A 16912-nucleotide genomic window follows, 5' to 3' on the forward strand; every position below is an offset into this window, starting at 1 on the left:
CCAACAGGTGACATCTTTCTCTGCCCCAAGATCATGTTAACTCCTCCTTTTTTCAACCATATAACTACAGAGTGCCATAAAGTTTGATTACCCATGTTCAGACCACCAATCACTTTACTTTTTATAATTACTTTTCCCCAGTCTTACATCACCCTGCTTGTTTGCTTGCTTCTCTCTCTCTCTCTTTTTTTTTTTTTTTTTTTTTTTTTCGGTCTGGGGTGGTACTGGGAACTGAACCCAGGAGATGCTTTACTACAAAGTAACATTCCCGTAAATATCCCTAACCCCTCTCTCTCAGACTGGCAGATTTGAGACTTGCTCTCCATCTCCACACTTGGCTGCCTTGTGAATAAACTTTCTCTTTTACAAAACTTGTCATTTCAGTGATTGGCATGCTACATGACAGGCGAAATGGGCCCAGCTCAGTAATTATCAGCCCTGACTTCAACAACATGTTCATACTTCCTAATTGGATGTTACAACTTCAAATTACAGTTCTATTTTAAATAAACACTAACTGTACTTCCCTAACTTAAAATCATTAATGTCAGTATCACACGTTATAGACTGTTTGATACCCCTTAAACACACACATACAAAGAATCTCTCCTATTTACCTGACTACACTTTCTCCATATTCAGTATGAACTAAAGAACTTTTGAAAGAACTTATACATCTAGCTTTATCATACAGATTTAATATATCTGATACACAATTTTTAATATTAGTTTTAACTTGAGGTAACATTTTTAAAAAATTCATTGACCTACCAATACATATTATGAAAAAAAACATGAAAAAATACTGAAAATTTATGGAAATAATTAAGAAAACATGTTACTTTGCAGAATTCACAAATTTGTATAACAAATCTGCTACCTTGAAATACTTCTGAATTTTGCTTCCTTTCTGAATAGCCCTCAAACTATAAAACTACTACCTTATAATTATTTAGACTATGTAGCTTTCAAACACTATTCATTAAATTACTGTGCAAAAGAAGATTTACTCTTAAAATTTAGAAAAACGTGATACTACAATCAAATTTGATTCTAAAATAAAATTAAAAACTAAACTTTTTTTTAAAAAAGAAAATAAATGCCAGAGAAGAGGGAATACATAAAAAAAGAGAAAACTATAGGAAGTGGGTGGCAAAGGGAGTTCAGAATGTAATAGTCACATGTTAAAATTCACAAATCATCTTACATAATTATCAAAAAGTGAATACTTTCCAATATGTATTTCTTTACTTCTGTGGTGAAAAAAGTATAAAACAAGTATTAGAAATGGGTATTTAAGTAGTTCAGGGAACAGATAAAAAATAAGTGGAAAAGAAATTTAGCAGGAGAAATTTAGGAAAATGTTTATGATGTACCCTTTATAATACAAATATATAGACACACTCAATGGTCAACTTTAGATTCAAAGTTCTTATATAAAAGTATTCTGAATTAGAAAGAGAAAAAATATGAAAACATAGTCAATTTCATTTCATTTTAACCAAATAATGATATTATTATTTCATTTTTCTGTCTACATACATAGCCTTTTGGAATATCTGTGTCCTCATTGCTTCCAGGGTCATTTTCTAAGTGTTGCTTGATTTTTTCTTCTAATCCCACAGCATCTGCTCCTTGATATTGATCAATTCTCACTTTGTTTCGAAAAAACAAAAATGTAGGTGTTGCTGATATATTGTTGGTGGCAGCTGTTCCCTAGAATTGACAAATTAAACATTGTTATAAATTAAATAAATCCTAACCACTTTGAATATTCACTCTACACCTTTATGAAAGTTAAGTATCACAGCTGTAACTAAAAAACATGTAAAATAACATATCCCTAATTGTTAGTTAAAAAACAGACCTACTTCTAAAAGAGTTCCTATTGGGGCATAGCAATGCTACCCTTACACTCACAAAAAAGAATAGCCCTATTTTTTAACAGTCTTACTGTAAAAATATTTCATTCAATAGAATAATTAGGTTTAATACAGAAATTGTGCTTTATATCAGTTATAATTACACAGTATGTACTTCTCAGAACGAGTAGCCACAAAGAGTATTGCTAAGTTAACACAAACCAATGCTGCTAAAAAAAAGTACATATCCAAAAAATGTTGCCAATCTACCCGTAAAAAGGAGGCAATGTCTTTTGTATTGCCCTCACTCAATTTCTACTTTTATAGAAACGGCAAATTCTGTTGCTGTGCAAATGTGCAAGTTCCCTTTTAAAATTCTGCTCTAGATCAATTTTATACCACACAGAGATTAACTATTAATAACCAGTAAACAATTCACACTTTTCAATGATAAGTATTAAAAAGTAGTATAGCAAATGTGTCGCTTTATATATTCAAATACTATGAAGAGACACTATTATATTGTTTAAAGAAAAAACCTCAGAAATAGCCTAGGGATATCTTCTCTAAGTCTTAGAAGTGGGAGGAAAAAAACCCCATTACTAACATATTAGAACAGTGTTATCCAAAATAAATATAAATCAAGACATGAGCTATGCATGTAATTTTAAATCTTCTAGCATCCACAATAAAAAACGAAGAAGAAACAGGTAAAATCAAATTTGCCACATTTCGAGCACTCAAAAACCAAATGTAGCTAGTGGTTACCACATAAAACAGCAAAGTTTCACAGAAAAGCACTTTCAGATTAGAGATAGTGAATACTATACTTAAAATAAGGGCCAGTGAAGTGTTACAGTCCAATAACATGTGACTTAAGTACTAGAACGCAGATGTGTAATGCAAGACTTATGCCAAATCCCCAAACTACTAACTGCATGACATTCTAAAAATTTTCCATACTCAGAAATGTAGCAAATACAAAGTCCCCCCAAAAATAAAGTGCTGTAAAGTCGTTCCTTAGAACTAAAGATTCTATAATTAAGTGTATGAAGGAGCCTTCCAAAATTCTTTTCTTCCTTAACAATTCCCCATATTTCTAAATATGCAAATATAGAACTGTCATACAGCCATTTCAACTAAGTCATCAGGGCAGTTTACCTACCTACGACACTGTAGATCAATCAACAGTAATCAATATTTTAAAATTTCTGCTGAGTATATAGCTTCAGAGATAAGATTACAAATCGATCAATTCAATCAAACTATAAGAATTCCCTGTCATGACTTTATAGTCAGTCAATGCCTTAGTAGAATAAATAAATCTAGAGATTGAAAAGATAAAGAAGTGTAAAACACAGAGCTGCCAGGTGATCTGTTATCTTTTTTAAAAAAAATTTTTATTGGTACACTATAGTTGTACTTATTGGTGGAATTTGTTGTTACGTACTCGTACATGCACACAGCACACAACATAACAATATAATTTGGCCAATATCACTCCCTAGCACTTCCCCCTCCCTCACATCTTAGTCCCTTTCCTCTACAGATATCCCCTTGATTTTGAGGAGATACACCCCATCTTTGTTTTCCTTTTTCCTTTCTAGCTTTGGCATATGAGAGAAAGCATATGATCCTTAAACTGTGTATGACTTATTTTGCTAACATGATGGTCTCTAGTTACATCCATTTTCCTGCAAATGCCACAATTTCATTTTTCTTTATGGAAGAATAAAACTCCACTGTGTATATATATCATGTTTTCTTTATCCATTCATCCACTAATGGACACCTAGGCTGATTCTATAATTTGGCTATTGTGAAGTATTTTGCTATAAACATAAGATGCATGTATCACTATAGTAAGATAACTTCAATTCTTCAGGACAAATAACAAAAAGTGGTATAGCTGGGTCATAAGGTAGTTCTATGCCTACTCTTTTGAGGAGCTTCCATACTGATTTCTACCGTGGTTGTACTAATTTAGTCCCACCAACAATGTAAAAGTGTTCCTTTTTCTCCACATCTTCTCCAGACTTTATTATTTGTATTCTTGATGACTGACATTCTGACGGGAGTGAGATAAAACCTCAGTGTAGATTTGATTGGCATTTCCCTATTTGGGAATGATGTTGAACATTTTTTTCATATATTTGTTGACCATTTGCATTTCTTCTTTTGATAAGTGTCATCTTAGTTCATTTGCCCATTTATTAACTGGGTTATGAGATTTTTTTGGTGCTCACTATGTATTCTAGCTATTAATTCTCTATCAGAAGAGCAGCTAACAAAGATTTTCTCCCATTCCCTGGGTTCTCTTTTCATATTGTTAATCCTTTCCTTTGCTGTGTAGACACTTTTAAATTTTATGCTGTCTCATTTATTAATTCTTGGCATTACTTCCTGAGTTTTGGGGGTCCTATTGAGAAAGTTGTTGCTTGTGCCTAAAAGCTGAAGTACTGACCCTACATATTCTTCTAGAAGTTTCTGATCTAACTGAGGTCGTTAATCCATTTTAAGTTGATTTTTGTACAGGGTTAGAAGTAAGGATATAGTTTCATTCTTCCTACATATAGATAACCAGTTGTCCTAGCACCATTTATTAAAAAGGCTATCTTTTCTCCAATCTATGTTTTTGCCACCTTCGTCAATGATCAGATGATTGTATCTATGTAAGTTTGTCTCTGTATATTGTTTTTATGACAGTATCACGAAGTTTTTCTTACTGTAGCTCCATATATAATTTGAAGATGGTATTGTGATGCCTTCAGCATTGCTTTTTTGGCTTAAAATTGCTTTGATTATCCTGGGTCTTCTTCAATTTCTTTCTTCAATGTTCTATAGTTTTCATTGTAGAGGTCTTTCATCTCCTAGGTTAGATTTATTCCTAGGATTTTCCTAGGATTTTTTTTCTTTTTTTTTTGAGGCTATGGTGAATGGAATTGCTTTCCTGATTTCTTTCTCAGCAGATTCATTATTGGTATAAAGGAAAGTTATTGGTTTTTTAATGTTGATTTTGTAACCTGCTACTTTGCCAAATCTGTTTATTAGTTCTAGCAGTCTTTTGGTGGAGTTTTTTTGGATCTTCTAGGTATAGGATCATATCATCTGCAAACAGTGATAATTCAACTTCTTCCTTTCCTATTTTTATCCCTTTTATTTCTTTCTTTTGCTTGATAGCCCTGATTAGAATCTCTAGTATTATATTAAATAGGAGTGGTCAGATTAGACAATCTTGTCTTGTCTCAGATTTTAAAGGAAAGCTTTCAGTTTTCCCCTATTTACTATGAGGTTGGCTTTGTTTTGGTTTTCCATATATGGCCTTACGATGTTGTGGTAGTTTCTTTCTATCCCTAGTTTCTTCAGTGTTTTTATCATGAATGGGTGCTGAATTTTGTTGAAGGCCTTCTCTGCATCAATTGAGGTGATCAGTGATTCTTGTCCTTAATTCTGTTAATGTGATGAATTACATTTATTGATTTGCATATATTAAACCATCCTTGCATCTCTGGAATAAAACCAACTTGGCCATGGTGTATAATTTTCTTAATATGTTGTTGAACATGATTTGCTTATATTTTATTAAATATTTTTGCATCTAAGTTCTTCAGCGATATTGGGGTGATCTGTTACTTTAACCATACCATATTAATTCTACTTCTGGAAAAAAATATACAAACCCCAAATAATAATGTGTTACTTTTCCTAACTAATGTAGCCAAAATGACATTCATAATAATGGTAACATTTTCCTACCTGCTAAACGACAAAGTATTAATGATGGATTTCAAACTTATTCAAAAGTAAAAGAAAACAAGGACTCCTCTTCCTTACCTGACACTGATGTACATCTACTTCCAAGAAAACAGCCTGTGGATATTTATTACTCATAGAACTGAAAGCTGGGGCAATCCTCAAACAAGGTCCACACCTGTGGGAAAGGAAAAATAGATATTGAGTAAAATATCATGAAAGACTGTATTAATTTATATCCTAAAAACACTTGGCTATAGAAACATAAAATAAAAACAAAGTAATATTCCTGGGTTTGGATACATTAGTATTTTCCACTGGGCTATTTATACATACTTGTATCAATACCACATTGCCTTAATAAGTACAGGTATTTTATTAGGTCTCAGGACGAATATTGCTAGGTCTTCCAATGACATGGAAAGAAATTCAACAAAAACCTAAATAAATGGAGGGATATACTACGTTCATGAACTGGAAAACTCAAGTGTTCTCAAGATGTCAATTCTCCTTTTCTTGATCTTTAGAATTTATGTAAAATTCCAGAAGGTTTTCTTGCAGAAATTAACAAATTTAAATTCTAAAATTTATTTGGAAATACCAACAAACCAAGCCATTTTGAGATTCAAAACATAGTAAGAACTATTATAAAACTTTATTAATTAAGAGCATACAGTACTGAGCCTACACCTCAGCACACAGACTGAGAATCCCTAATTTTTCATATTTTAGGCTGGGGATATGGCTCAATGTTGAAGTGTTTGCATAGCATACATGGGGCCCTGGGTTCAATTCTCAATATTTCAGGAAAAAAAGTTTTATGGGCTGGGAATATAGCTCAGCTGGTAGTGTACATGCCTTGCAAGTACAAGGCCCTGGGTTCAACCCCCAGTACCACAAAAACAAACAAAACAAAAAAGTTTTATATTTTGAAGCCTTTTGGATTTTCAGATTAGTGATAACCAAGTGGTAAGATCTATGCAGATATTCCAAAGTTCAAAAATTTCTGAAATCTGAAACCCATGCATTTTAGATAGCGGATACTCAACCTATAAAAGGATAAACAAGCTAATCAATGTAAGAATGGGGTCCAGAAACAGATTCATCCTGCATTTGATTGATGAAAAGTTGACTCAGCAGCATAGTGGGGAAAGGATGGTCTTTTCAATAAGTAATACCAATTAACTGGCTATTCGATTCGTACAGGGAAAAAATGAATCTGGACTCCCTAATATATATCATATACCAAAATCAATTCCAGATGGATTATAGACTTAAATATAAATAGAAACCAAAAAAAAAATAATAATTTTAGAAAGTAAATACACAGGATACTTTCAAAATTTTGGAATAAGCAAATATTTTCTAAACAATACAAAAAGGGAAGTATTGAAATATATTTGATAAATTTGAATATATTTTAAAAATATATACATATGTATTTTTTGATACCAGGAATTGAACCAAGGGGCAACTCCATTCCTTTTAATTTTTTATTTTGAGACAGGGTCTCACTAAGTTGCTTAGGATCTCGCTAAGTTGCCGAAGCTGAGGCTGAGGCTGGCCTCGAACTTGGAATTTTCCTGCCTTAGCCTCCTAAGCTGTTGTGGAGATTACAGCTGTGCACCAGCATGCCACTGTATTTGAAAATATTAAGGTTATGAACTTTCATTCATCAAAAGACACCATTAAAAAAATGAGAAGGCAATTCAGACAGAAAAATGTGTAAAATATAACAAAGAATTTACACTTCTAATATATAAAGAACGTTAATAAATCAAAAATAACAATATTGACATCCAAAAGAAAAACTGGAAAATTCTTGAACAAGTAATCTTGACAAATGAAATTATACAGTCAAGAAAGGTAAAAAAGGTGTTCAACTTCAGTAGTTAGTAGGGAAGCCAGGGAAATGCAAATTAAAACCATCTCCACCAAAATAAATAAAACAAGAAAGAATAAAATATTGTTAAGAATGTGGAGCAACTGAACTTTCATATACTGTTTATGACAGTGCACATGAGAATAACCATCTTTTTTGGGGAAAAAAAAAAAAAAGAAATTGGCATTATCTCCTAAAGCTAGATATACAGCTACCCAAGACTATTCCTAGAGTATATTACAAACAGAAACGTTAATCTTAAGAAACCTGAGAAAAAAAATCAATCGTATTAGTATTCCTAGCAGCAAAAAAACAAAAACCTACTCACATTCTTATCAATATGAGAATAGGTAAATTAATTATAGTCATTTGTACAACAATATACTATGCAACAATGAAAATAATGTAAAATCTCAAGGAAAAAAAAAGAAATTTCACAAAAATAAAAACAATGAGAAGCCAACTACACAGTATATTCTGATGGATTCCATTTATATACACTTAAAAACAGGCAAAATCAATCAATGTTATTATAAATCAGGACAATGGTTACCATCATGATATTTAGTGACAGGAGGGAGACTTCTGGAAGCTAGTAATGTTTTCTTTGGGAGGTGATTACACATGTCCAGTTTGTAAAAATTCACTAAATTATATATTTATAATTGTGCACTATGCATGTTGTATCTTAATAAACATGAGAAAAATATTGGTTTCAGCAGACAGGGATTTTAGGAAAAGCAAATTCTACAGCACAAAATGAAAATAAATGCTAAACTCAATTCATGATCAACACCATTCTTAACAAATTCAGCATTTTTGTCTGGTGTCATTATGAAACCTCATTTCAAAAAGCTAAGAAAATAACTATGCAGTTCTTAAACACTAAATTTGTTGTTTTTGAAAAAAAAGATTTTTGAATCTAACAATCCTCAGGCTCAGAAACACATGTTTATAAAAAAACATGCACAGTCAACCAAAACTATCTCTATGATCACATTTTAATATTACATATGTATGAAAATGCAAACTACATATGTAAATACATAGTAAAAATTAGGTGAGACACAATAGTTAATGTTATTTGCTTTGCAATACAGAACTGGAAAAGAGAATTTAGGTACAATTTGTTTCAAATATCCAAAATTCTTCATTCTCCTTTTTTTTTTTTTTTTTTGCGGTGCCGGGGATTTGAACCCAGGGCCTTGTGCTTGTTAGGCAAGCACTCTACCAACTGAGCTATATCCCCAGCCCTTCATCCTCTTTTTTTATGATGAAATGGTAATTTTATTTACAAAGTATTAAATGAGTTGAGAACAGAGAACTCAATATTAACTGAATTTAAACAGGTATCACAGGTATTCATGCTATGACACAATACACCAGTTCCTGAAAACTGTCCTTCTGCAAAAGCATGCACTCAAAATATGAGGATTTATGAAAAAAGGAAGCCTGAGGCAAACTATTTGAAACTATTTAACTAGATCACCAAGAAAAACAGTAATAACTTGGACTCAGGAAATAGCTGGACATCCCAGCAGGTAGGCTATCTCAGGGGATATTTAAAATGAACAAACCAATCAAGTGGAAATGATATTTACAGGTGTTGGGACAGTACAGGTGGAAGTGGAGCTCTGAGCCAGAGGGCCTGCCATTAAGAGAGGGACAGGAGGAAATGCAACACTTCTGGAGAACAAGAGCTCAGGATAGGTGCTCATATTTAATTTGATTAACTTTCTCAAGTTAAAACTGAATGGGAAACTGCTTATATGGCTGAGGGCTGTTCTTCTTTTAACCAAAGGTTTTATTTTTATTTTTGCTCTTCACTACTTAGGAAAAATCATATATAAACCCAACACATTTCCATGTTATACACATAGCACTCCTCTATTGATCCATCACCTATAAGCTAACTGTTGTTGAAGAAACACATCCTGTAGCTGAACTGACTGAACCAAAACATTACCATACAAATAATTATTTCAAGATTTAACCTGATTTAGATCCTTTGTTTAATTTTACTTAGCCATCCTGGGTTACAATTTCAGTCAAAAACTCAAAATAAGTCACAGAATGGACTAGCACAAATACATACAAAAGCATACATATATATGGCAGCATATTTTCACGACTTATTGAATTGAAAAAATAAAAATAAAAAAGTTATTTTTCTACCCTGAACCTCTTCTTTGAAAGTTTATGTTTAGTCCAACACATAAAATGGACATGTAAGGATTTTAAGTTATGCTTTTAAAGAGAATACAGAACATGAACTTCTAGCTTTCTACAATATACAAAGACCAAACCCACAAAATTAAACTTTTAAAACTGATGTACTTTTAAGAACTTAAAAGCTTTTAAAAACTAAAGACCAGAAAAGTTAAATGTCTTGCTCAGGATCAAACACCCTAGTTAGTGGCAGAGACACAATTAGATAAGTCTATTCCTAAATCCAACATCAGCTTTCTTTGAAAGCACTATATTAGCTTCTTATTAATAAATAAAGCTTTTCTTTACAGCTATAATATAGTTCTATTTTGTGAACTTGCTAACTATTATTCCCCATTTGTTACTATAGCCCATGCTCTATTTTGAACATTATAGCTTGTATAAACATACAAATAGAAATGGGTAAAGAAAATGTATGTGCTTTCTAAAGTCATATTTAAAAGTAGTATTTTTCACACTGGGTGTGGTGGCACACACCTGTTATTTCAGGGGCTCCCAGCAGCTCAGGAGGCTGAAACAGGAGGATCATGAGTTTCAAAGCAATTAGTGAGGCCCTAAGTAACTTAGCAAGATCCTGTCTCTAAATAAAATATAAAAAAGAGGACTGGGATTGTGGCTCAGTGGTAGAAGTGTTTGCTTGGCAAGTGTGAGGCACTGGGTTCGATCCTCAACACCACGAAAAAATGAATAAATAAAATAAAGGTATTAAAAAAAAGTGGGGGGGCTGGGGATGTGGCTCAGTGTTTAAGCGTCCCTGGGTTCAATACCTGATACCAAAAGAAAAACAAGTATTATTTTTCTGCAGCATATAACTTCAAAATAAGCAATTTATAAATGTACCAAAACTAAGAGTTACTGTTTTTTGGCAGTGCTGGAGATTGAATGCAGGACCTTGTACTTGCAAGGCAAGCACTCTACCAACTGAGCTATATCCCCAGCCCTTAAGGTTACTATTAATTACAAAAAATGGGTAGCATTCATTGGGCACTTAAGTATATTACAAAAGTCACAAGATCCTTAAACCGCTGTCACCTTATTTAAGCTTTTCAACTCTCAAGAATATTGAAATACTGAGCCAGAATTTGATCCCAGACCCCAACTCTTAACCATTATTCCCGAAACTCCAAAACAGCAAACTACACAATGTCTTCCTGTATAACTTATAGATCAACTGCCAAGATCAAACTATTTATATGCTATTGAAAGGAAGTCAAACTACAATACTGTATTATTCCATTTCTTATAAAGTTTAAATCCAGCAAAACTAATCTGAATTCAGGTGTGTAGGGATTTTGACGTGCTGATAATAATCTATATTTTGATCTAACTGTTGGTTAAATAGGTGAGATCACTTGAAAATGTCATCAAACCATATACTTTTACAATTTGTACACATTTTTGTATATTCTTTAAAAGTTTATTTTTAAAAGTCTCAATATGCTCTTAAAATCAGTCTTAGAGCTTATCAACTTCACTCACTAACATTATGGACCAAGTTCCTACAAACTGCCAAGTCCACTAACATTTTATTTTAATTAACTACCTTCAGTTCTCAGCAATTTTGAAATATGCAATTTTTTATATTATATAATAACACACACACACACATATAATTACTTCAAATGTCACTTGGACAATCTATATAACCACTACATCCTTCTTGGATTGTGACAATGACACCTAAACTACAAAGTAAAGCCCGCCTTAAGAAAACTGAATATATGTTAAACATTTTCTACAAAAGTGATACATTTACCATTTCAAGATAAACATCATACATACTACTTAGTGGAGGAGAAAATATATATTTTACCTTAACAGTCTACCCACAAACTACAACAAAAATATAGCACTGTTTATAATAATTTTCATTCCACTAAAATACTGGTTTTAAATATAAATAATAACAGTTCTTGACCAACCAATGTCTTACAATTATGCTTAATTAACACCATTTTGGTAATGAAAGTTTCCTTAGTAGCTATGTTTTTCCACTTTCCTCACTCCAATGAACAATTATTTATTACTTTCTCACCTCTCCCTCTGCTATGGTAAGGGGGGAAATACCTCCCAGGACAAAAGTGTACAAACTCCAAATAACCAGAATTAGAAAAGTGATCTAAAAGTAAGATTCCTTGATGGACTCGTCTCTTCTTTTTTCCACCATGGCCTCACACTCAAGAAATGTATAGGTATTCCCTTAAGAAAAAGGCATTAAAAAATTGCTAAAGCCAAAAAGACACATTTAAAGAATTTTAACATTCCTTTCAGACATGTCTTACAAATCATCTACGAACCATCTAACCACTTGAATTTAGTAATATGGAAGTTTTGTATCATATGAGTACCATATACCACCCTATTAAATCCAATGTGCCACCCTTAAGGAACTCTGGTGAGGCTGGTTCAAAAATATGTCCTAACTTGTAAGTTGCTGTTGTTCTCATTTTATTTGCATTTATTTTATGAATTCATTACCAAGGAATTAATTTTTGTTTCTTCAGTTTCTTTTGGAATATATTTTCTTCTGTGCAACCTCCTCTTCTGATTTAGGAACAATTTGTTCCTTTTCAGTGAGGATCATCTCAATGCGACAAAGGGAACTCACATCCATGAACTCTGTAAGTACAGCACTGCATCTTAGGTGCTTAGTTCACCTGGATATATTCAGCGACCAGGGAATCTACATCTAAACCCTTAAGTTCAGCACTATTCTGCATTTTTAAGCATGTGCAGCAAAAATTCAGTGCTCTTTTTTGGGCCACCGACTGTGTCCAGTCCTACTGTGTGGCCTAGGCCTACCTCCCAACTCCATCATTGTAACTTTAGAACAGCACATATTGTTTATTTTAAGTGACATCTTTCATATACTTGGTGGCTTTTTGGGTATGCATACCCATGATGGCCTGTGCAGTTTCACAGGTGTCCTTCAAATGAACACGAAGACTTGAACCTCTTGATTTTTGTGATTTTGTGGAATTTTCCAGGTCAAGAAAGTAGCAAGCCTTTTTCACACTCAGGCTGCTTACAGGAAGAGCTAACTTGTTTTTCCAACTTATGCAACCCTCATTCCCCTAAAACTGTCTAATCTTAATGCCACCACTTATACACCCAACAGTGACTGAAACTATATATTTTGTTGAGACATTCAAAATATTGCTTTATATTCATACAATTGCTTGGATGAGATAACATGTGACATAAACTGATGCCAGGAGTAGACTTCTCCAGGTTAATATATGTGTAAATAATGCCAGGCAGTCAAGTGGAAATCTCTAAAACTTCTAAGTACTAACATGCACAAGGGGGACTCTGTAAATACACACACTGGCTGAATCTTGGTTCCCCTTGACTAGTTACAACACGTCATTCTTACAGAACATTATCACACTCCCAAAATAACAGATTCATCAGCTCTGTTACCTATACATTTTGTACCAAAGACAGTTAACATCTTTCAAGATCCTTGTCGTCTTAAATGAGAAATTCCAAATCCGGAATTTGACCAAACTAGACGTCTGGTCGCTCGTCTACCTGTAATATATGTTTCGAACTGTAATTTAAGTATGCAATTGTAAATTCAACGTAGTTAGAGGAGCCTAAGGCACAACCAAACAAGGAACGAAACAGTAAGAATATTAAAAAGCACCTTAACCGAACATTAACTTAGTATAAAATGTACTTCCCGCGTTTTAAAACTACGCATTAGTCAGATAGTTGGAGAGCCCCATCTGAATCTGCCAAAGGCTTCAGAGAGATGAAGGTGATGAAGGGAATGAAAATGTTCGGAAAATTAAACTTCTAGAGTTGCTAAGATGCAAATGACAGCTGGCTATCCTGGAAGATGAGACAGGAGCAAATACGGGACGCTAGAAAGCGTCGCGGGCCGAGCTGCCCTAGGCAGGGATCTCCTGAGCTGAGAGAGACGGCCATCCAGACCTCCAGGCACTCCTGGGAGGCCCGAGTGCACAACTAGAGGCTCCTACCAGAGGGCTGAGGCCTAAACCTGACAGCGGCCTGGGGCTGCGGCCAATCATCGGACATTCCGGAGCAAAGGACAAGGAAACCTGGACCCGGAAAGAGCGAAAGGAAAGCACAGGCCAACAGACGCGGGACCACAGTGCTCCCACCCGGCCTCACCCTCTCATGGTGAACTTGACCACGGCGAGTCTGGAGCCCGCGCCGCTCAGCTCTGGCTGGAAATCAGGGTCGCTCCCGACCGGCTTCACTCCCACCATTCTCACAGAGAGCCTGGCAGGGCGCCGCGACGCCTCCGGCTTCGAAACTGAAGGAGAAGACAAGCCGGGAGCCGTAGGGGAGAGACTCAGGAAGGCTGAGGCCTGGACTGAGGAGCTGACGACCGCGGAGTCTCCTCCCGGGACTCTCAGTGCCGAGTCACGCCAGGGAGCGGAGCGGCCGAGGGGGCGGGGACGGGAAGGGGGAGGGGAGAGGCGCGGAAAGGAAAGGCCGTGGCACCCAGCAGCCACCGCGCGGCACGGCCGCAGGCGCCTGCGCCCTGGACGTCATTTCCGCGCGGTCCGTTTTGGCGCCCATTGCCCAATCCTAAAACGCGAAGTGTGGCCCCGCCCTCGACTGAGGAGCCACGCGCAGGCGCAGGCGCAGACGCGGAGTGGTCGTACATCCTGCAGAGACCTGTGACTGAAGTTTCTGTGTTCCTAGTTTTCCTAACTAGATTTTTATGTAGGTTTTGCGTGGAGTGGGACAGTAAAATGGTTACCCCATTTTCTTTGATATTCATGGCAGCTACCTAAGGTCATAAGGCGGACTGAGGGTTTTGCGTAGCATGATCAATGTGCTGTGTTTGATCCCCGGTACTTAAAAGAAGTGGGGAAAGATCGTAAGCCCACATCGGGAAGAACTTCGAGGATGGCACTCTCCTGTCTCGGGGCCGGTCACTATACACAAGGGAAGTCAAAGTTAGGAACAGTAATTTACGGATCTCATTACGTATGGTGCTCTCCGTGAAGTCATTCAGAAAATACACCAGAAAGATGAAGACAAGTCTACTGATTCAAATAACATTGTGATACAATAACAAGTTTGAAGAGAACTGGTGGGTACAAATGAAGCCGGGGGAGGGGCAGGGTAAGCACTAGGAGATATTAACATGAGTTGTCTTGGAAGAAGGGGTTTAGTTAAATGGCAAGAGATTATAGGAATATGCAAGCAAAGGGATCAGCCAATGCAAATGTGTGGGTTGACAGTAGTAGATAATATTTAACACGTGCAGGCAAGATATAAGTTCTTTATACTTATTGGCTCATTTAATTTTCATGGGGTATCAGCACAGTGTAATGGTTTTAATAGACAAGTTGGCAGAAGTTTTAGTATTTGCAACAAGACTATTTTACGTATGAGCAATCCATTAACCTCTCAGAACCTCAGCTTATTTGAGAATTGTATTAATACTTGCTTTCTAGGATTGTGAGAATTGATGGTTACAGTTGTGTACACAAAAAGCGAAATATGAGATAGTAAAAAAAATGTTTATAAACAGTGGTGGTTTTGTCAGCTAAAGCTGTCATAACAGAATGAATGACTGAGTGTCTTATACTTCAGAAATTGAAATTTACTTTCCACAATTCTGGAAACTGAAGTCCAAAATCAGGGTGCTGCTAGGGTTGATTTCTCCTGATGCCTGTCCCCTTAATTTTTGTGTGTGCGCACACTTGTTCATGTCATTGCTGGGGATCAAACCCAGGGCATTAGGGATGCTACGCAAGTGCCCTATCACAGAGCTGTAGCTCCAGCCCTTCTCATTAACATTTATTTTTTGTATGTGGGGTGACTGGGGATTGAACCCCGGGGTGCTTTGCCACTGGACTGTATTCCCAACCCTTTTTATTTTTTATTTTGAAACAGGGTCTTACTACGTTGTTGAGGTTGGTCTCAAACTTGTGATCCTCCTACCTCAGCTGCCTAAGTCCCTGGGATTACAGACACTGTGCTCAGCCTTATTAACTATTATATGGTCACCTTCTCATTGTATCTCCACGTCTCTTTTTCTGTGTACTCATATACACAGTATTGGTCTCTTTCTTCTCTTATAAGGCTACCAGTTCTATTAGATTAGAGCCCTCTCCTCATGACCTCACATTTAACTGTAATGACCTCCTTAAATACTCATATCCGAATACAGTGCAGTCATATTGAGAGTTAGGACTTCAACCTATGATTTGGGGGGTTACCCAGTTCAGTCATAACAGAGGATTATTATTCTCAACTGCCCTTCCAGTTTTGCCTAAAAAGCAAACAAAAAGTATCTAAAATAAGCAACTCTAGTAGGTATGAAGGGGAAAACAACTTAAGAAAGCAAGGCCTTAGCAATCTATGGCGTACTGAGAAGCAACATGAAAAGAAGCATTATTAAAGTTAGATATGACAGAGGCATTACGATGTTTATTTTCCATGTGTCCCTCCAGATGTATGTACTCTCTACTTTTCTCCACTCTGCTCTCCACCCTAGGAAGCTGACTAGAGGTTGGATGGTGGAAGAGAGTGAGATCCAGTTATTTATTCTCTCAACTCCCTTCCTGTTGTGTTGCACAGGTTGGCTATTTTTCCACCAAAGGATATAGCTCCATTACCATCTTTAGGTTTCTATAACCATGATCTTCTTTTGTATCTTCAGGCCTGGGAATATGAATCACTCCCTGCTGTTGGTAGGACCAGGGTAATAACTGAGAAACCTTGGCCTAGCCACCAAGGCTGCTGATGCTAGTACAGACCTGACTAGACCAGAGAATCCTAAATTGAACACCTCACACAAATAGCAGAGACTATGACCACTGTACTCCCAAGGTATTCACCCATAGGAAGCAGAGGTACCTGGAGGTTTTGATTCTTGCATGGGCTTATAGAGTGAACCACCTCTAGCCATCTAGCACTAACCTAACTAACTGATAGGCCTAGATGCTACCATTAATCAGCAACACTCAGAGACCTCACTCTACCAATACCAAAAGAAGACTTTGGGTTTAAAAATAACTACATTTTCCCCTCCGTTATTCTCTCCCTCACAGAGCCTGTTTGTGTGGTGGATCCTGTCCCTATCTTTATGGTAAAACTTTTCTACCCACCACTCAATCCTTGATGTCTTTATTTATATTTTCTCTTTAAAAACAATATACCCTTTTCATTCTCCAGAACCCTATCTACATATTTG

General features: G+C 35.8%; 1 protein-coding gene and 1 pseudogene across 4 annotated transcripts in view; both read right to left on the bottom strand.

Annotated features, from left to right (window-relative positions):
• Positions 1-14157, bottom strand: part of TXNL1 (thioredoxin like 1) — a 32867-nt gene extending 18710 nt beyond the window's left edge. For 2 of the 3 annotated variants that reach the window (XM_079109205.1, XM_079109207.1), the window contains exons 1-3: positions 13867-14157; positions 5697-5793; positions 1543-1716 (exon numbers count right to left, since the gene is read on the bottom strand). In XM_079109205.1, the coding sequence (XP_078965331.1) occupies positions 1543-1716; positions 5697-5793; positions 13867-13964 (369 nt within the window). In that variant the 5' untranslated portion in view covers positions 13965-14157. The remainder of the gene's footprint in view (positions 1-1542; positions 1717-5696; positions 5794-13866) is intronic. The other variant, XM_079109206.1, reaches the window with a different exon arrangement.
• Positions 9839-13770, bottom strand: LOC306642643 (large ribosomal subunit protein uL22-like; annotated as a pseudogene). Its single transcript has 3 exons — positions 13713-13770; positions 13261-13325; positions 9839-12800 (listed from the first exon to the last, which is right to left on the bottom strand). The product of its transcript is annotated as a large ribosomal subunit protein uL22-like (transcript).
• Positions 14158-16912: the final 2755 nt, after the last annotated feature.

Source organism: Sciurus vulgaris (assembly GCF_902686455.1).
Source record: "Sciurus vulgaris genome assembly, chromosome: 13".
NCBI lineage: Eukaryota > Metazoa > Chordata > Mammalia > Rodentia > Sciuridae > Sciurus > Sciurus vulgaris.